General features: G+C 42.0%; 4 protein-coding genes across 7 annotated transcripts in view; 1 reads left to right on the top strand and 3 right to left on the bottom strand.

The window, feature by feature from the left end:
- LOC139471141 (calmodulin-binding transcription activator 2-like) overlaps window positions 1-7,991 on the top strand; it is a 47,751-nt gene extending 39,760 nt beyond the window's left edge. For 3 of the 4 annotated variants that reach the window (XM_071253402.1, XM_071253400.1, XM_071253401.1), the window contains one exon: window positions 1,582-7,991. In XM_071253402.1, the coding sequence (XP_071109503.1) occupies window positions 1,582-1,678 (97 nt within the window). In that variant the 3' untranslated portion in view covers window positions 1,679-7,991. The remainder of the gene's footprint in view (window positions 1-1,581) is intronic. The other variant, XM_071253403.1, reaches the window with a different exon arrangement.
- A 2,576-nt stretch (window positions 7,992-10,567) lies between these two features.
- On the bottom strand, window positions 10,568-11,002 carry LOC139471452 (uncharacterized). Its single transcript, XM_071253814.1, has one exon. It carries the CDS (start codon window positions 11,000-11,002, stop codon window positions 10,568-10,570), a length of 435 nt encoding a protein of 144 aa, XP_071109915.1.
- A 58-nt stretch (window positions 11,003-11,060) lies between these two features.
- Window positions 11,061-11,560, bottom strand: LOC139471451 (soluble scavenger receptor cysteine-rich domain-containing protein SSC5D-like). Its single transcript, XM_071253813.1, has 2 exons — window positions 11,422-11,560; window positions 11,061-11,320 (listed from the first exon to the last, which is right to left on the bottom strand). Exons 1-2 carry the CDS (start codon window positions 11,558-11,560, stop codon window positions 11,061-11,063), a joined length of 399 nt encoding a protein of 132 aa, XP_071109914.1.
- A 2,035-nt stretch (window positions 11,561-13,595) lies between these two features.
- On the bottom strand, window positions 13,596-19,775 carry LOC139471292 (large ribosomal subunit protein mL51-like). The gene is made up of 3 exons (XM_071253594.1): window positions 19,374-19,775; window positions 16,332-16,436; window positions 13,596-14,167 (listed from the first exon to the last, which is right to left on the bottom strand). The coding sequence occupies exons 1-3, from the start codon at window positions 19,648-19,650 to the stop codon at window positions 13,947-13,949; spliced, it is 603 nt and encodes a 200-aa protein (XP_071109695.1). The 5' UTR covers window positions 19,651-19,775; the 3' UTR covers window positions 13,596-13,946.
- Between the last annotated feature and the right edge of the window lie 602 nt (window positions 19,776-20,377).

Raw genomic sequence — 20,377 nt, 5'->3', positions numbered from 1 at the left:
TCATAACATCATGGTGGTCGTAAGTCTGTGTTAGAGTATTGGAGTTGTGATAGTCCTAGTGCTAAGATTGCAGTCATAACACCATGGTGGTCGTAAGTCTGTGTTAGAGTATGGGAGTTGTGATAGTATTAGTGCTAAGATTGCAGTCATAACACCATGGTGGTCGTAAGTCTGTGTTAGAGTATGGGAGTTGTGGTAGTCCTAGTGCTAAGATTGCAGTCATAACACCATGGAGGTCGTAAGTCTGTGTTAGAGTATGGGAGTTGTGGTAGTCCTAGTGCTAAGATTGCAGTCATAACACCATGGTGGTCGTAAGTCTGTGTTAGAGTATGGGAGTTGTGGTAGTCCTAGTGCTAAGATTGCAGTCATAACACCATGGTGGTCGTAAGTCTGTGTTAGAGTATGGGAGTCGTGATAGTCCTAGTGCTAAGATTGCAGTCATAACATCATGGTGGTCGTAAGTCTGTGTTAGAGTATGGGAGTCGTGATAGTCCTAGTGCTAAGATTGCAGTCATAACATCATGGTGGTCGTAAGTCTGTGTTAGAGTATGGGAGTTGTGATAGTATTAGTGCTAAGATTGCAGTCATAACACCATGGTGGTCGTAAGTCTGTGTTAGAGTATGGGAGTTGTGATAGTCTTAGTGCTAAGATTGCAGTCATAACACCATGGTGGTCGTAAGTCCGTGTTAGAGTATGGGAGTTGTGATAGTCTTAGTGCTAAGATTGCAGTCATAACACCATGGTGGTCGTAAGTCCGTGTTAGAGTATGGGAGTTGTGATAGTCTTAGTGCTAAGATTGCAGTCATAACACCATGGTGGTCGTAAGTCCGTGTTATCATATGGGAGTTGTGATAGTCCTAGTGCTAAGATTGCAGTCATAACACCATGGTGGTCGTAAGTCTGTGTTAGAGTATGGGAGTTGTGATAGTCTTAGTGCTAAGATTGCAGTCATAACCCCATGTGGTCGTAAGTCCGTGTTAGAGTATGGGAGTTGTGATAGTCCTAGTGCTAAGATTGCAGTCATAACACCGTGGTGGTCGTAAGTCCGTGTTAGAGTATGGGAGTTGTGATAGTCTTAGTGCTAAGATTGCAGTCATAACACCATGGTGGTCGTAAGTCTGTGTTAGAGTATGGGAGTTGTGGTAGCCCTAGTGCTAAGATTGCAGTCATAACACCGTGGTGGTCGTAAGTCTGTGTTAGAGTATGGGAGTTGTGATAGTCCTAGTGCTAAGATTGCAGTCATAACACCGTGGTGGTCGTAAGTCTGTGTTAGAGTATGGGAGTCGTGATAGTCCTAGTGCTAAGATTGCGTCCTGGTACAAGGCAGTGTGGCGTAAAACAACATTCACTCAGTCTCCTGATATGAAATTATTAGAAAATGTGGGAAGAGACCTCAGTTATTGTGTTTTGAAAGACGTAATTCATTAATAAAATTCACTTATCTATTTGTCATAATATCTTTTTATTTATTGTTTAACAGTTATTGTGATTATTTTGTAATACAAATTTTAGTTCAAGACCCTTCTAGGTACAACTGGTCAGTATCAAGTTCATTTATTAACCACTGATCTCTATTGCAGCTCCCCACCCCCCGAGCAAAGCAGCACATCCAGAGACGGAACCCCACCAGTCGATGCTGAGCCAGATATCCCCTACCCAGAAGAAGAGGATGGGTGAGCCACCGTCAGGGACAGACACGCCCACCCACTGCTGGATCCGTGACAGGGCATGGCTGTTCATCTTGGTGACATCCTCGGGGGGACAACCTCTGTCTGAACCACAATGCCCATGTCACGCTGTGTTCAACGGCTTAGGTAGCAATGGCCTCCGGAGAACTTGTGAAGGAACAAGCTGTCGTTGTTGTCAGGTTGAGCCGTGTCGTTCTTTGACCTGCCTCGTCAGTATGGGTTGGGACGTGATGTAAAAGGATGTGTATCCTATGTATGTGTGACACCGGCGTTGTGAACAAGCTGTGGAAATAGGCTTGCTGTGAAATACCCACAGTTTCAGCCCTTTGCTGTTTCAAGTTTGTCATGGCTCGTCACAGACATTCGGGTTTGATTCGTGACAAATAGCTGCCAACTGTCCCAATTTTTTAATGTTTTTGTTACGAATTTGCAACTTAAATATGATTTTGTCCTTAATTCCTTTTAATAATATGCCAGTCTACATAAAAATATCACAAGGTTTACATTTTCATAGACACTGGTAAAGGATGGTCATTATTTAGCCTTACACCGTCGGCTATGAATGCTTTATGTTTATGGACTGGTATAACATCCTATTTATAGGGTTGCATTTGTTCAACTGAGACACTCCACGGTATTATTGAAAGTTGCTTAAGTCGAGATAGAAACAAACTTTAAAATTATGAACTGAGTTTCGGAATCACATGGCTGTATTGTATTGTAGTCGATTCATATCGTCTGGCTTTGTTGTCAGTTAAAGAAGATTGCTGGAAATACTAAATTGGGAAAATTGGCAGCTATGGTGACAGATCATGCCATTTAAGTTGATGTTTGTCAGCCAATGTATCATTGACAAGCATAAGCCACATTGATATGAACAGGTCTTCAATTTTCCTATGGGGAAAACGTGCAGCTGATTGACTCTGGACACGCCCATCCTCCGGTGGACTCTCCACCTAGTGGCCCCGCCTTCTCCTCAAGGGTGCCCCGCCCTCTTCTCTACCCCTGCTGTGATTGTTTCTTCAAGCTGCACCTCGCAGACACTGCTCAACACTGGACTACTCTGTTCTCAATTGTTTCCACAACTTGAGATGACTCATTAACGTATTCAACAACAAGTGGTTTACCTCAACAGAGAATCAGTGGGCGTGGTCGGTAAATGACATTTCAGCAGTTTGACAAGTTGACAGGTAAACCTGCAACAATGAGATATGATTTGACATAATATTGTTATGTAGAAACATTAACTATCTCATATTCATAAAAGGTATATTTTCCTGCTTGTGTGTTTCAGCAAATGGTATTATTTCAGTCCAGATATTTCTTACGTCAGAATAATTTGATAATTAACATGATATGAGAGTTGTTGGAAAGAAATATTTTATGAAATTATCGGTGAACAGAATTCTATGAAATTATTGTTTGGGAAATTCCACAAGACAGAATATGAACTGTTTGATTGGTAGAACTTTGAAGTTGACGGATGACAAAGTAGAGATAACATATGGATGACTTCTTTATTTACTGTAAAGGCGATGTTTGCAATGACAACGGTATAAGAATATATACCGAAACATCGCCTTTACAGTAAATAAAGAAGTTAATTAACTCTACTTTGTCAAGACAGAATATATCTAAATTATTCCCCTAAGAACTTTATTCAGTGAACGAAATATTGTTTGGAAATGTTTCTGAAGAACATTGTATTAGCAGTCCAAATGTCAAGATATCAGGACATGTATGTCACAGTGTTGTAGTATTAGAGTATTGGAATCCATTGGATGAGGTAGAATACAGGTACTAATGGCTCACTGGAAAAGTCAAATTGTAAGGTTCTATGTCAGTTTGAAATCCTCAGACAACACAGCTGACAACTAGCCTTTGAATAGCCTAGTAGTTTAATTAGGATTTGACTTCAAGAGAAAACTGCCTTAGGTGGCACCCTGTGGGTGACAATTGCCATGATCTTACCTCCTCCTCTGACTTCCTATCTATTGCACGACACGTGTCCGTCTTGGGCATCTCTGTGGCTCATTGACCCTACTGTCCTGTCCACTAGTTACGACTGGAGTGTTGCTATCTGTGGTATTAACCAGAGCAGTGTTCTTAACCAACATCCACAAGATGGCCCTTTAGATTTTTCAAGGTCAAACATGGTTGATTGTCTGTGGCTCCTGACAGTGGTGGGTATCGACGTGATATAATTAACCCAAACCATGATGAGAGAAGATTGGGAAGAGTGGCGCCATATTGAAACAAATAGGCCGAACAAACCCTGGAGATAGTTGCCTTTGTTCCAACCGGAACCTTTTCTGGTCAGAACCAAGGTTTGAATCAGTTCTCTGTTGGTAACCGGAGACATTTTGGTTGTACAGCCGATGAAACGCTCATGTTAAGTCAGCTGTTGATGGCTGACAGACATATCGTGATGTTGCATTTTCAGCATTGTCTATTTCCTGTTTCTGTGATAATTCCCCATGTCCTACTTACGCTGTTAAACTGGTCTTTCATTTCTCCACTTGTTGATGACATCAGTTCCTAGGTATTAAAGATGTTTCTTGCATGTTACTTAACTGTTAATAGCCTTGCTACTGACTCGTTATGTTTGTAATTAAACTGTACAGCCAGTTGTTGTCAAACTTTGAAATTATTCCGATTTAATCCCAATTTCTAGTTAATGCAAAGAAATATGCATGTTGAAATATTTATATTTTAAGGTCAACTTTGCACATGAATATAAGAATCACCACGCAACATATATGGCCACAATGTGTGTTATGAGCATGTCGGAAAAGAAAATAGCAACTGTTACGAATGAGCTTCTAAAACTGTTTTAAAACAAACCTATAATATTTGGATTAGTTACTCGCTTATGTTTTATGTTTTCATGTTTGCTTTTGTTTGTACAATGATTAAAAGCTTAAGTAGCATAAATTCATTAAAGGAGCACTAGGCTCTGGCTTCTGTGCTGACACTGCCCCCATGGGCTCATCAGCTGCTTGGAGCTGATTGGCTGGCTGAGGCAACTGAGAGGACGTGACACTGCCCCCATGGGCTCATCAGCTGCTTGGAGCTGATTGGCTGGCTGAGGCAACTGAGAGGACGTGACACTGCCCCCATGGGCTCATCAGCTGCTTGGAGCTGATTGGCTGGCTGAGGCAACTGAGAGGATGTGACACTGCCCCCATGGGCTCATCAGCTGCTTGGAGCTGATTGGCTGGCTGAGGCAACTGAGAGGACGTGACACTGCCCCCATGGGCTCATCAGCTGCTTGGAGGTGATTGGCTGGCTGAGGCATCTGAGAGGACGTGACACTGCCCCCATGGGCTCATCAGCTGCTTGGAGCTGATTGGCTGGCTGAGGCAACTGAGAGGACGTGACACTGCCCCCATGGGCTCATCAGCTGCTTAGAGCTGATTGGCTGGCTGAGGCAACTGAGAGGACGTGACACTGCCCCCATGGGCTCATCAGCTGCTTGGAGCTGATTGGCTGGCTGAGGCATCTGAGAGGATGTGACACTGCCCCCATGGGCTCATCAGCTGCTTGGAGCTGATTGGCTGGCTGAGGCAACTGAGAGGACATGACACTGCCCCCATGGGCTCATCAGCTGCTTGGAGCTGATTGGTTGGCTGAGGCATCTGAGAGGACGTGACACTGGACGAGGAGTGGACATGCAGTGTCATGTTTAGGACAATCAGCCTGCCCACTGCTCAACATGAAACACCTTGAAAAAGCCAGCCAATTCTGAAGGCTTGAGCCTAGTGACCCTTTCAATTCTAAAACTACCATAGATGCAATGTTCATGAATTTGTAATTTTTGATTGGCTCTAATCATGACACACATGACCTGGAATCATTTCATGACAGAAAAAGTTTCCTAAATAATATTGTTATCACTGACCTGAGCAACATGAACAATGGTTTATGCAGCATATTGTGTTGGTAGAGATAATGCGTGCTTGTTACTGAGTGTCCACACCAGAGCTTGGTATGACAGTAAGAAGGGGTTCACTCGGGTGGATCACTCGGGTGGATCACCTGCTTTAACACTGAGTGTCCACACCAGAGCTTGGTATGACAGTAAGGAGGGGTTCACTCGGGTGGATCACTTGGGTGGATCACCTGCTTTAACACTGAGTGTCCACACCAGAGCTTGGTATGACAGTAAGGAGGGGTTCACTCGGGTGGATCACCTGCTTTAACACTGAGCGTCCACACCAGAGCTTGGTATGACAGTAAGAAGGGGTTCACTCGGGTGGATCACCTGCTTTAACACTGAGCGTCCACACCAGAGCTTGGTATGACAGTAAGAAGGGGTTCACTCGGGTGGATCACCTGCTTTAACACTGAGCGTCCACACCAGAGCTTGGTATGACAGTAAGAAGGGGTTCACTCGGGTGGATCACTCGGGTGGATCGCCTGCTTTAACACTGAGTGCTCAGCTTCACAAATTGCCAGTGTTGTTGTAGGGAGGAGAGAATTTCATGTTTTCCTAAATCTAGTTTTTTATATTTGGAGACTTTGTTTCTCATCGTCATCAATTGAACGTTGAATGTGGATGTTTATCAAGTCCCCATGTTGTGTGTAGTGATGGATGGAGAATGTTGAATGTTTACTTTGATTTACTTGAACCAATCTTTGACATGAAGCGGATCTACATGACTGTTAGTATGTAGGGCTGTTATCCAAGGCATATGTTGACATTCTCTTACAGTCTTGTGTGTGCACTGATCATGTAGATTACATTTTGAAAAGTCCTATTTTTCGTCTGTCTAAATAGTTTTTTGGATGAGGACTAAATTAGAATTAAAACAAATGTGAAAAGCTGTGTTCGCTACAACGGAAGCTTCCTTTAACCTCTCACCTGATTTTTGTTTTAACATTTAAGCTAAGGCCCTTTTTGTGGTCAATAGTACATTTGACCTTTTGTCAGCACCTTTTTGCTGTTTGAGACCTCAAAATCACTTGGATCAAAGACTTGCTCCTGATCAAATATTAGAAAATTCTTCTTGAACACCATGTAGACATCTTGTATAGAATTTTGCATCTGAAGATAATTTCCCAGAGACTCTGTAACACAAGACAGAGAGAGTTAGAAGTTAAGTTAGAATTGCGAGAGATCTCGTTGACCGGAATGTGGACTAGGAGTGTCCTGTGTCACATGATTGGCCTAAGTTGGAATGGCGAGAGATATAGATAATAAAATTTGACTTGGCAGGTAACTGAAACAGAATCAAACTTGCTGGGACTGCCATTTGCTTCAGCAAAGTACCCCTTTAAGAGCAAATGTTGGTTTTCAATGCAAGGTTAGGACACTTAGTCATTTGTCTTGCAGATTGAGATGTCTTTCTAACACTGAAGCTCTTTGCTGCACAGATAAGGTTCCCATTGAAGTGTTTGCTTGTTAAACTGTTATTGTTTAAAATGTTAAGTCATAATGGTTGAAGGTACATGGTGTCAGGAGAAGGAACAGAACCTGCCCCTCCCCAACGGTGTTTACTAGTTGGTCATGTAGCTATGTTCCTGTATGAGTGCATCATCTGCTTCCACTGTCATCTCAACACACTTTCACAGGCGCCATCTACTTCCTGTAGTAGCCTCATTCTGGACAACAACCACAGAACAGGAAGTGATGCTCTGCCCTCCTCGCTGAGCCTTAGCAGGGTGTTGGTACGATTCATCCTACGTACTTAGTTCTTCCCAGGGTCTTGAGATTGAAGCATGCATGTCAGTTGACATTGTTTATTCGTATCATTTGGGTTTTTTGTTTTTGTTTTCAACATTGTGCACCCCTATTGATGCCTTTGTGAAATGTTTTATTTATTGATGCCACTATTGTTACTGTGATATGTATTTATGTTATCTAGTTGTGCTTTAGTTTTCACTTCACAGAACTAGAATCTATTGGTTTCATGGTGCAGACCAAAGCCTGAACACCGTAGCATTGTCGGAACTGTTACATCAGTATGTTAAGCAGCATTAGCACAACATTCAACAATATATCTCGCATAGGATTTCTATAAACTTGGAATCTTTGACCAAATATGCTTTAATTCATAATTTGTAGTTATTATCTGCATAACTCTGTATGATTATTTGAGACTAATATGGATGGTTTGGGTAAACACGTACCAGGGGTATTTGAATTCTAATTTTAAAAACCTGACTTTTAAAACCTAGCTAGCACATGTCAACTGAAACAACTAGTGCTGACCACAACAGATGTTTAAGATTGTAAAAAAGATCTGTAGTATGCACAAGAAAACACAGATTTTCATGTACATTTTCAAGCAAAGTACTGGGCACTTGCTCACATGTAGTAGATTCTGTTCCATATCACATATCTAGTGTTAACAGGGGTTGATTATAGGCTTGAGCTGTATAACAATATACTGAATAGTCTATATACCAAACTGAAGATATATACCAAGTACTTATGAATTTTACCCCTAGAGGAAACTTGGAGGCAAGCCATGTTGCCCCATAATATACATAACGGCTTCTCATGTAACCCTTTCAATATGACACTAACTTCAGTTGGCAATGTAGAATCCATGAAATACATAAATAAATGTACAGGTTACCATCAAATATTATATGGTGATAATATAACCCTAGAAAATAGGAGAACATGTGCATATTGATGATGTAATACAGGTATTGCCAGCATATGTTAATAATAATAATAACCCTCGGACTAAACAGGCCACCTCCACTGAAGGAATAGTTCTATTTTAAGCCACTGCTCCCTTCACCAATCCATCTTATATTTGAATTGTCCAGTGCTCTGATAGAACCGATTGTGCTGCTGTGTGGCCAGAAACCTGTGATGATGGGTTCGTCAGCACCAGAGTGATGGAGGTCAAAGACCTGTGTTACCTTGACCTTTCCTCCCACATCAAGCTGACATGCTGTGATATAACTGGAATACGGTCCAAACGGCATTAGATCCAACTCGCTGTGAAAAAAGGTAGTCATTGACAAATAAAAATGGTCCTGTCTTGATTTTCATCAGATTAATTGTATGGGAGGATTGTAATATTTATTGTTTTTGAATGAAAGAATTGCCTTCCTAATGACTTTTAAGGAGGAATCCTTTGTCTGTCTACTGAATTCAGGACAGTTTACTAGTAAGACGTGAAATCCAGTCCAATCTGCCAGAAGTCCAAGCCATCCATCATCTCCACTGCCCTTAGTGCTTGTGTTATGTCTGCATACTTTAGTGTTGATTGGTAGCTGCAAGAAATTGTATATGGTTGTATTTGACTTTTTATATTGTTTGCCTGTAATTGTTGTTTACGTATCCACTTATCCTATAAATAGGGCTTCAGAGGCGCAGTCAGGATGGTAAACAAGATTACCCACTATTCCATGAAATGTGATGACGTGACTCATTCGTAGCCATGCTCTGATGGCATTGATCTGCAATGTAAGCTCGTGCCTGTCAAGATGTTGGCGTGTGATTGGTAGAGATACATTGGGTTGATATAGCTTCTCTGTATCTGAATCATTATTCAAATATACAAATATTCAAATAACAACCGACAGAATATAATTGTCTGCGGTCCATTTGTTTGTTTCAGGTTAATGATTTTTAGCATTTGATTATGCATGGTGCTACCCAATTTTGTTTTTTTTAATTTTTGTTTAAGTTATCTTCTGGTAGGTAAATGAGTGATATTTCAATGTCTCGCGTTCAGTCTTAAAAGAAATCATTACAAATTACAAGCAAGTCAATGAAATGAAATATTGAGCTTTCTTTCTGTTTAATTTTTGAAAATATTTGTATTCTCAAGTTTTGTATATGGAGAGGGGTGAAGCTTGTGTGTTGCACAGACATGGTAGATTCTTGTAATAGATGCTTCCTGATGTGGAACTGCCTGGGATTGCAAGCAAGACTGCCTTGCTAGTGCTTGTCATTGTACATATATTTGTAAGTTCTTCAATTCTATTTTTATTGTGCAATATAGCCACATTGTTTGTCTTTGAAACAAATCTTGCACAATCCATTCAAGATGAAACTACCATTAATGTCGTGTTACATTGAACATGTTTCACGGTTGATGCACATCTGGTAAGTCACCCGAAGACAAGGATCATTCGTAATGATGTCAGGTCCCTGTGAGTTGTAAGATCACTTTCATGTCAGGGGTCAATGCAATGTCAAGGTCATTGTCAAATGTCAGTTTGATGTCATTGTCACTGCAATGATCTCCGAGGTCATGTTTTATCAGGTATTTGTTCGAGGTCATTTTGACGCCGTCAGTGGTCACTTCCTATTCTTGTAACCCTTGTGATAAATCCTTCATATTTTTTCCCAAATGTTGCCATGGCAACACAGCACCAGCCATATTGAACCCGATTTATGCACATCCTTCTGCCTGGTATAATTCAATCACCATTGCTATTCAGGAGTGTTTTGCATAGTTTTTGATAGTAGTTTTACATGTTGTGAAATGTCCTTTAGATACATTACAAAATTGAAGTTTTACGAACAATTTTTAAGCTCCTTTCATCTTTATCAAAGCTCCATGCCACAGTCATTTGAGCGGCTTCATTCATCATGGTCTAATAAGTTATTAATTATTTTTTCAATACAGTTGTGTTTTTTTTAACATTAAGACAATTTGTTGAATTAACTCGAGGCAAGTGAAATCATATTTAAATTTACTTCCACCACTTCTCATTCACAACACCATGTAAGACTCCCTGTGTTAATGATACATCTGCATTCTCTTTCAATGTACGTTTGTTACAGTATCATGTATCATGTATAAGCTGTTGTTTACTTTTGAAATTATTTCCGATTTATGATATCTTTTTATTTGTAATAAACTGTTTGCAGTTAAAATTGTACATGTTGTTTTTGTTATATTTGTTATGTTTGTATTATGGTGGCGAAGTGGACGATGGTGGCGATGTGGTCAATGTGGTCTGTGGTGGCAATGTAGTTAGTGGTGGTGATGTGATTGATGGTGGTGATGTGGTCAGTGGTGGTGATGTGGTCGGTGGTGGTGATGTGGTCGGTGGTGGCGATGTGGTCAGTGGTGGCGAAGTGGTCAGTGGTGGCGATGTGGTCAGTGGTGGCGATGTGGTTAGTGGTGGTGATGTGGTTAGTGGTGGTGATGTGGTCAGTGGTGGCGATGTGGTCAGTGGTGGCGATGTGGTTAGTGGTGGCGATGTGGTCAGTGGTGGCGATGTGGTTAGTGGTGGCGATGTGATTGATGGTGACGTGGTCGATGGTGGCGATGTGGTCTGTGGTGGCGATGTGATTCATGGTGGCGATGTGGTCAGTGGTGGCGATGTGATTCATGGTGGCGATGTGATTGATGTGGTCAGTGGTGGCGATGTAGTCTGTGGTGGCGATGTGGTTAGTGGTGGTCAATGTGGTTGATGGTGTTGATATGGGCTGTGGTGGTGATGTGGTTAGTGATGGTGATGTGGTCAGTGGTGGCGATGTGGTCAGTGGTGGCGAAGTGGTTAGTGGTGGCGATGTGATTGATGGTGACGTGGTCGATGGTGGCGATGTGGTCTGTGATGGCGATGTGATTCATGGTGGCGATGTGGTCAGTGGTGGCGATGTGATTGATGGTGGCGATGTGATTGATGTGGTCGGTGGTGGCGATGTGGTCTGTGGTGGCGATGTGGTTAGTGGTGGTCAATGTGGTTGATGGTGTTGATATGGGCTGTGGTGGTGATGTGGTTAGTGATGGTGATGTGGTCAGTGGTGGCGATGTGGTCGATGGTGGCGATGTGGTGGATTTGTGGTGATGTGTTGGATGGTGGTGATGTGGTACATGGTGGTGATGTGGTCGATGGTGGCAGTGTTGTCCATGGTGGCAGTGTTGTCCATGGTGGCGATGTTGTCCATGGTGGCGATGTGGTGGTGATGTGGTTAGTGATGGCGATGTGGTCGATGGTGACGACGTGGTTGATGGTGGCGATGTGGTGGATTTGTGGTGATGTGTTGGATGGTGGTGATGTGGTCGATGGTGACGATGTGGTCGATGGTGACATGTGGTCGATGGTGGCAATGTGGTGGATTTGTGGTGATGTGTTGGATGGTGGTGATGTGGTCGATGGTGACATGTGGTCGATGGTGGCGATGTGGTAGATTTGTGGTGATGTGTTGGATGGTGGCGATGTGGTACATGGTGGCGATGTGGTCAATGTGGTCAGTGGTGGTGATGTGGTTAGTGGTGGCGATGTGGTTAGTGGTGGCGATGTGATTGATGGTGACGATGTGGTCGATGGTGGTGATGTGGTTGATGGTGACGATGTGGTCGATGGTGACATGTGGTCGATGGTGGCGATGTGGTGGATTTGTGGCGATGTGTTGGATTTGTGGCGATGTGTTGGATGGTGGTGATGTGTTACATGGTGGCGATCTGGTCCATGGTGGCGATGTGGTTGATGTTTGTGATACTCATGAATCGTAATGGGATGTACTCAGATCTTTGTTTAGCAGTAGCGAGAACTAAGTTCTAATCTTAATGAGTTTGATTATGCCTAGTGCATGAAACAAGATCGCAAAACAAAGTTAGGCAACTCAGGCAGAGCCTTTGAGTTTGTCACTTTTGTTTGTTGTTTAGCGCCACACTCAGCAATATTCCAGCCATGTGACTGCAGTCTGTGAATAGTCTAGTCTGGACCAGACAATCCAGTGATTGACATGAGCATCGATCACTTTGTCAGTTGTTTGTCCTAGTTGACATTGTCCTTAATGGGAACTTATGGTGTACTGTTAGAGTTTGCAATTTCCTAAGCAATTGATGCAAGCTAAAATACATATTTGCGTTTGTTTGTTTGAAGCCACCACTCAACAATATTCCAGCTTTATGACGGTGGTCTGTAAATAATTGAGTCTGGACCAGACAATCCAGTGATTGATATCACGAGCATTGATCCACACAATTGGGATACAATGACAAGCATCTACCAAGTGAGCGAGCCTGACCACCTGATCCTGTTAGTCACCACTTATGACAAGCATGGGTTACTGAAGACCCATTGTAACCTGGATCTTCGCGGGTCATATTTGTCGTGAATGTCATATCAGTTTACATGACGGAAGGATACCATGAGTCAATAATTCGAAGACCGCCTCCGTGGTCTTGTGGTAGAACGTCCACCCGGAGAACGGAAGGTCGGGGATTTGATCCCAGCTGCGTCATATCAAAAGACGCTAAACTATTGTACTTGTTGTTACCCTGCCTGGTGCTCAGCATTAAGGGGCTGAAACCAGAACATCGGCTTGGAGTCAGTATACTGTATCTGAGTGGGGTGTTCATGTTAAACTGCGGCATGGTGTCTGAGCTGGCTTGCACTTTAAAACCGGCATCAGTCCGGACTACTACAAGCAAACACACACAGACACGTGCATGCATGTTGCTATATAAGAGCAATAAGCTTGGACGCAATGTCAAACCCTATTTCATCTCACCAATAATGAGAGCATCAGGGGAGACACGTCTATCATATTAATCCACCATGTAGGCCGTGAGCCATCTTCCTGAGGCGAGAGTGTCATGCAACAGTTATAACTCTCAATAGAACTTGTCAATATGTCTATACCACCCCGGCGCATAATGGCGTATGTACAACCTTCTGCTCCAAAAGTACCATGACAAATGAAACTGGTATTATATATTCGCTGTTGTGTTTCTGAGGTAAGAGGAGAAATCTGACTTTCTAAAAACATGATAAACATTGAAACACGTCTACCAGTGGACTCAAGGCAGCCATTACTGGAATAAATCCCCGAATCCTGACTGAGAACCAGCCCCAAACACCAGAGTATAACACATTTATACAGCCATACCATAGAGATTAAAGATCATGCAGATAAAACAAACAAAAAACATCATCAAAGCAACCAGATTGTTTTGAATGTCTTTATTCACATTTCTCCATCAACACTTCGCACACACGGTTCACACAAACCATTATCACATCTTCACTTCCTACATCACTAAGACAAAATATGCTGATGAAGCAGGGCACTTACTTTTGAGCAGTAGTGTACCCATGTACAGCATAAACCATAGTGGTAAGAATACAACTAGCCCTCATGATTTTCACTAGCGTCGGACCAAGGGGCTAGTGGCAGTGACCAGCCATACCTTAATGTTTGTTCTTACTTGTTACTTAACGATGTGAGAAGTGGCAGGGATGATGATACAGTTTCATCTGATGAAATAGCCTGAGTCTGATCTCACTAACAGCATACAAGACTTACAACGAAGAATGCTCTAGGCTTATCTATTTTTGGAGATGCGATGATGGTTATACTTCTTGTAGAGGAAGCTGATTCGTTTCTGTATCTGAAGGTACTTGGTTGGGTAATATGCCTTCAGCTTGTTACCCTGGAAACGGATCCGCCGCACCAGTCGCTGAAGTTCGTTGCCATTGAAGCCGATAAGCCATTCAGGACCTCGCATCAGATCCACGGGGTGAACGTTCCCACTACCGAGAATATCTGCAAGTCAAATCACAGGATTAGGCCACCATTATTCTGTGTGCTTCTCACTTCCTGACAGTCTTATATTACCATGGTTACTGTCCTCAAGTTTAAAAATAGCCTTTTCACATCCACCTTTTTGCCCAATTAAATATATATATACCATCCCACACATATCACTTGATTCATTAGTTCATGTGAATACCTTAAAGGGAGATCTGAAAAAGGACTGTATTCTCGTAACCCAATACAACAACCCCTGCATAACAAATACTGGAAAATAAGAAAGAACATCTTCCTGAGGCCAGGGAGTTAACTGACCGTAAAAGTCCAGTTTCCACCCTTGATAAACAAGGATGGAATTTCTGGGCTCAATCTTTATGTCCCTCCAATTGACCAATCAGATTCCACTTGCATTTACTTCAAATAAAATGGTGGCACACTCTCAGGACGATCTGATCAATAATCAACATCAATATCTTACTTTGCAAAGTGCATAAAACCCTGTGATCATCTTGAGGCCGAGTTGGCATTGCACATGCTTTGCAAATCTTGCATTTTATGAACCGGATGTCGATTTCGTCACATGATTTTGACTGGATTATGCACATAGACTTGTTAGACCAGTCCAAACATAACTCCATACTTCCAGCCTAGTATGGCAAGGGTGGAAACTGGACTTTTATGTGAGTTAACTCCCTTGCCCCAAGAAGATGATGAAAGTAATGTGTGACCAACTTGAAGTGTCAAGCCCTGGTCTAAACTGTTTGCGAGTATCCCTGCCCTTGAACTATAAAAACTAATCAGCAAACAACAAGAGTTTGCCACTAACGTGGCTATATCCCCCGCCCCTGTTGCAGAATTTATGACATAATTAAATCTAAACAAACCCTAACCTTTTTTAACCGAGGTGGAACTTGTCATGGAAATAGTAAAAAAAGATGAGTTTGGAACCTAAGTCCATCTTGTTTCCATGGAAACGTAAAAATAAATATTTCTAAAATTTCTAAATAGCAAAAGGCTCCAGTTCAGCATGTACCTGACAGACCTGCAAAGTTTGATGAAAAAATATTGAACGGTTTATGAGTTATGCTCCGGAAACGAAATGTGACGTACGGACGGAGCCCGTTTCTATATTCCCCGCAAACTTTGTTGGGCGGGGGATAATAACACCAAGACTGCAGACTCAGCATTCCATGATATAGTATGGGGCGATCAGCACGATCAGAGACTGCAATTCCAGGAGTTGAAAAACACATGTAAATGCAATATAAAAGTATTGAATTTGGACCAGTATTGTACTGCTACAGAAAACATCTTGACCCCAAAAGTGTCAGCCAAACAAAACAAGGGCATTTTGATATATCGTTGCGAGGTGAGAGAGTGAGTATGGTTTTACGCCGCTTTTAGCAATATTCCAGCAATATCACGGTGGGGGACACCAGCAATGGGCTTCACACATTGTACCCATGTACAATTGAACCCGGGTCTTCGGCGTGACAAGCGAACGCTTTAACCACTAGACTACCCGACCGCCCCCTTTGCGAGGTGAGGTACATTCATAAATGCATGATATCTGAGTTAATGAGCTGGGTTTTACAGCGCGTTTAGCAATATTCCAGCAATATCATGACAGGGGACACCAGAAAGGGCCTTCACACATTTTGCCCATGTAGGGAACTGAACCCGGGTCTTAATCGTGACGAGCAAACGCTTTAACCACTGGGCTACCCAACCACCCCTCATGATATCTGAAATGAAAGTAATGTCATGGTGGTCCTCACGTTAATACACTGTTCTGTAGGTGCGGTCGGGTAGCCTAGTGGTTAAAACGTCCGCTCATCACGCCGAAGACCCGGGATCGATTCCCGACATGGGTACAATGTGTGAAGCCCATTTCTGGTGTCCCCCGCCATGATATTGCTGGAATATTGCTAAAAGCGGTGTAAAACCATATTCACTCACTCACTGTTCTGCACACAAAGATTTAGAATGATGTTGGATAGTGAATAAAACCTCACCCCTTGTCTTTTGATATCAAATATATCAACACACATCAATAAAAGTAGAAGTCCTCCCCGGCAAGCCTCAGAGCTATGCTACTATAATCAACACGTGTTGATATATGTGATATATGTGGTATCAAGAGGTACTGGGGTGAAGCTCTCACTGTTGGTCTCACCGATGTAATCATTTTGTCCAAACAATGCTTTCTTTGTACTCCAATTGTCAGGCTGCTTGTATGTTGGTATTGGCAGAGGTTTTCTTCCGTGTCTTGGCAGGACTCCTGTAACGGCAAAAACAAATAAACAAACTGACTTACAGTTACACTACAGAAATGATTCAATGAGTCCGTAGAGGATTCAAGTTTGGGCCGTTTATTGAAAGCGGGTGTCCATATCAACGTATTTCCATCATCATTGACAAATATTTGCAACAGTGTGTTATTATAATTTATGCACTGTTTAACCTTTTCATACATTCGATAGTAGTGCCATTGCTCTGTAGCTCACCTGGATATATAGCCAACAGGTTAAAACGGCCAGAAGTAGCTATTACAATATGGCTGCCAAGGGGGCCATATTGAAGATCAGATTCAAATGTCTTCACCAAATTTACTTGCATTTATTCATTCTTGTTTCTGACAGATGCACAGGCAAATATTTATGGTAAAGAAGTAAAGAAAAGAGTTCATGCCATTTTTAGAAAAATTAGCTACTCTTTTTGAAGTTGACGTTTTCTATTGTTGCCATTTTCCGGTGTATTCCTGTCCGACCCCATCACAGCTCTCAGATTCATTTGGATCATCTTCCTGTATCGGGGGAGTTTTTAGTATATTTTTTTATCTCTATGACACCTCTCGATTAGCCTCTCTTGCCATGCTTACAGCATGTACAGAGCCTCCAGAGCATATATCAGAGCATATATCATGTATACTTGCTATGCTGGTCACCCTATTTCAATTCTCATCCTCTTCTCAGCTGTATCAGCCTATACCCTACCCGATAGCGACGATGGTGTTAACACATTGAATCGGTGACCGTTAAAACAGAATGTAAATGGTTCCCCAAGATGTTTTCACCTACGGGTGTGGTAATGGAATAATGACAGGTTGTACCAATGGGAAAATTTATAAGGTAGTATATGCAGAGATATCCACTTTTCAGTCATGAACCCACATGACATATTTCTTAAAAATCCCATGACAATATGAGGGGTGATCGGTCAAGTAGGTCATGTCTTGACTGTTGGACCACCTAATATATATTCATTCTCAGACCAAGGCCAAGAGACTTGAGGGCTCCTTAATACTAGAGGTTCCCTTGTACAAGTAGCAGCAGTTTAACTGGGAGAAGTGTAGTTCACCAGGCACTTTTTCGGGTTTCAATGAGAGCTGGATGGAGGATCAAACTCACGAAGCCAGCTTGTAGCTAAGCTAGGCTAATGAGTTAATCACATCAGCCAACACGTCACCATGGGACCATGTGCGCTATCACAAATAACAAGTGATGTTTACCAAGTCATCAGCATCAGGTTGTTTGCCATTACATGATGGTCAGCTCCTATTTTCTCAAAACTTCATGCCAATTGTTCAGAGTTCCCTCAACAATGCTCAAACTACACTGGATTAATTCGATAAAAGTGATATCAAACCCATACCTTATCCAACAACTAACTTTAAGGATCGTAAAGGGATGCTTGATCGGAAAGGGTGAGGTGAGTTGAAATGGGGTTATAAAATGTGTTCAAGATTATTGCACTCATATAGTGATGTGCACGCATATCTATGTGTGTGGCTGCTTGTACTAGTACAACTAATGCAAATTTTTATTGCGCTAGCCCACTGAGATACCATGCCTGTTTAAGAGGAATAATACCCCACTCAGACACAGTATACCGACTCTGAGACAATCAGTCCTTGTTTTAGCCCCTTAATGCCGAGTGCCATACAGGGTAACAACAAGTACCATATTTTAGCATCTTCAGGTATGAAGCGACTGTGGATTGAAACCCGACCTTCTACTCTCCGGGCAGACACTCTACACACCAGACCACAGAAGCAGTCGATCAGAAAAAGGATCCAACACCAAGGGCTAAGGATTGAGTTTGGGGTAACATACTCCAACGAGCTGACCTTAACATAACTAACCCTAACGATCGAAAAGTGAAATCTGTGAATTCATTAAGAAATAGCCTACATATTCCACAGTCTTGGCCGTGATGTAGGGTCATGCCTTGACTGTAGGACACCATCGCGGCTCTCGGCTACAAGTAGCAACCACCACCGCCGCTAGGCGGCGTGCTCAACCTCCTCCTCGCTTCCGGGTCCATTCTGACGTCACTGACAGCGGTGTCTTTTACGCTTTCGTGTGGAAAATTTCAACAGCCTTAAACTTGGCTAGTAGCAAACTTCATACGTCATATGCATAAATTACGCGTATATCGCCATTTTTTCCCCAGTTGTGTACTTCGGAAGAATTTACACTGCTTTGAATTACGAATCTGGACAGAAAAACAAATTGACAGCCATATACGCTACAGGTAACGTATTTTTCTTGTTCCTTAAACATTATCTGACTTATCATTATCTGAAATATAACAGATAAATTAATATTTACTCAAATCTAAGTAAAGTATTGAATATAATTCAGTTTCTGCTCTCTTTTAGGTTGATTTTCTTCAAAACGTCTGAGGGTACCCCTGTTTGGAGTCTTCAAGATTCATATTTTTCTCTCTATTCACACTCTTCTTTTTGGTATGTTGTAGTATAATGTTTGAGGAATAAATACATGTACAGACTTTGTGTTTTGAATGCAAAATAACAGTGTGGTGGAATGGGGCCATGTTTTCTTCAAAATCGTAATTGATGCCTTCTCAAGGTCTTCTGACAGCCCATCTTACTGCTGGGTTCAAACTCACTCAGACTGAAAATACAGATATAATATTGATGGTTATTGACTCTGAACACTTCAAAGAAGCAGCAAAAAATATTTAAAAAATTATCAGATATTTTAAAAAAAAATCATTGGTGGTTGCTACTACAAGACTTGCAGCCTGAGCCAATTAGCACTATCTTAGCTACGCTCGGTAAACTTGATTGTTTCCTTTTTAATTAACGGCATAGATTATATCAGGGACTATATGTAAGTCTACAGTTATCCATAATAGCGAAGCATAGAATTCGAGAAGCCTAAATAAGTAAAACGTAAAATTAGAGTCTAACCTCCTGCAAACATTTTCGGAACATATCCGTATCTTCTAGGTCCCGGGTTTTTGTACGGCGATGGTGGGGCGTAATCTGTAGTCTGTTGCGAGTCGGACGACGCCCATCTGGACTGAGTGACTACAGATGAAACAGGCAGGAGCTGATGTGCTTCCGAAGATCCCAGTACAGACCGATTTGCCGACAACGCCAGTAACTTGCTCTGCTGAACACATGCCTTGGCATAAACGTTTGCGACTGAGCCAAGCTTAGAGAATTGTCTCCAGAAAGATGCCATGGTTGTTACAGTACTGGTAACGTTAGTTTGGTTCTTTTTACATCACTGACACTGGAGTTAATCATGTAAATAGCACCAGCTTATATCAACAGAGCATTCCTTCCATGGGCGCAGACATATGTTATTAGGACTTCTGGGTAATGGAAACAAGAACGATAACTCCATGTCAATAACGAACGAAACTGGTTCCACTATTGGTACGCGACGCAAGCTTAGCGCGAATTACTAGAAGTTTATGTAGACAGGAACCCAGTCTATAATTTTGCGTAAAATCACCAAGTTGGGAAAATAAAATTGTTGTTATTTTTTCGAATATCGGAATTAGACAAAATGCAAACAGTGGATGATAGACGAGAATGGCCCACACATAGACAAAATGTCAGAGCCGGACTAAGATAAATCCGTGTTGAATGGCGAGTTAAAATTTAACGTCGCATATTTTCGGCATTATTTCAGCCATATAGCGAACGTGAGGTGAAGCGTAGGTTGATATGGGAAGAGGTCAAAAGGGCTGCAGATCCTAGTCTAAACGGCCAATCCAAAGAAGCCAAAACGTCACACTAAAAAGTCAAAATGGCCACATGAGAAAATATTATGTATACAGCCGAATAGTGTTAGGTTCTGTTTGTTTTACTCTATATATTTCATTAATCCAAAGGAATGAAATAAACTTTTTCATCAATAGTGGAACATGTTTGTGTTGTTTTTTTACTGGAATCTAAGTCCA

Source organism: Haliotis cracherodii, unplaced genomic scaffold (assembly GCF_022045235.1).
Source record: "Haliotis cracherodii isolate W230 unplaced genomic scaffold, xgHalCrac1.p SCAF_22, whole genome shotgun sequence".
Taxonomy (NCBI): Eukaryota; Metazoa; Mollusca; class Gastropoda; order Lepetellida; family Haliotidae; genus Haliotis; species Haliotis cracherodii.
This window is presented reverse-complemented; position numbering and strand designations above follow the sequence as displayed.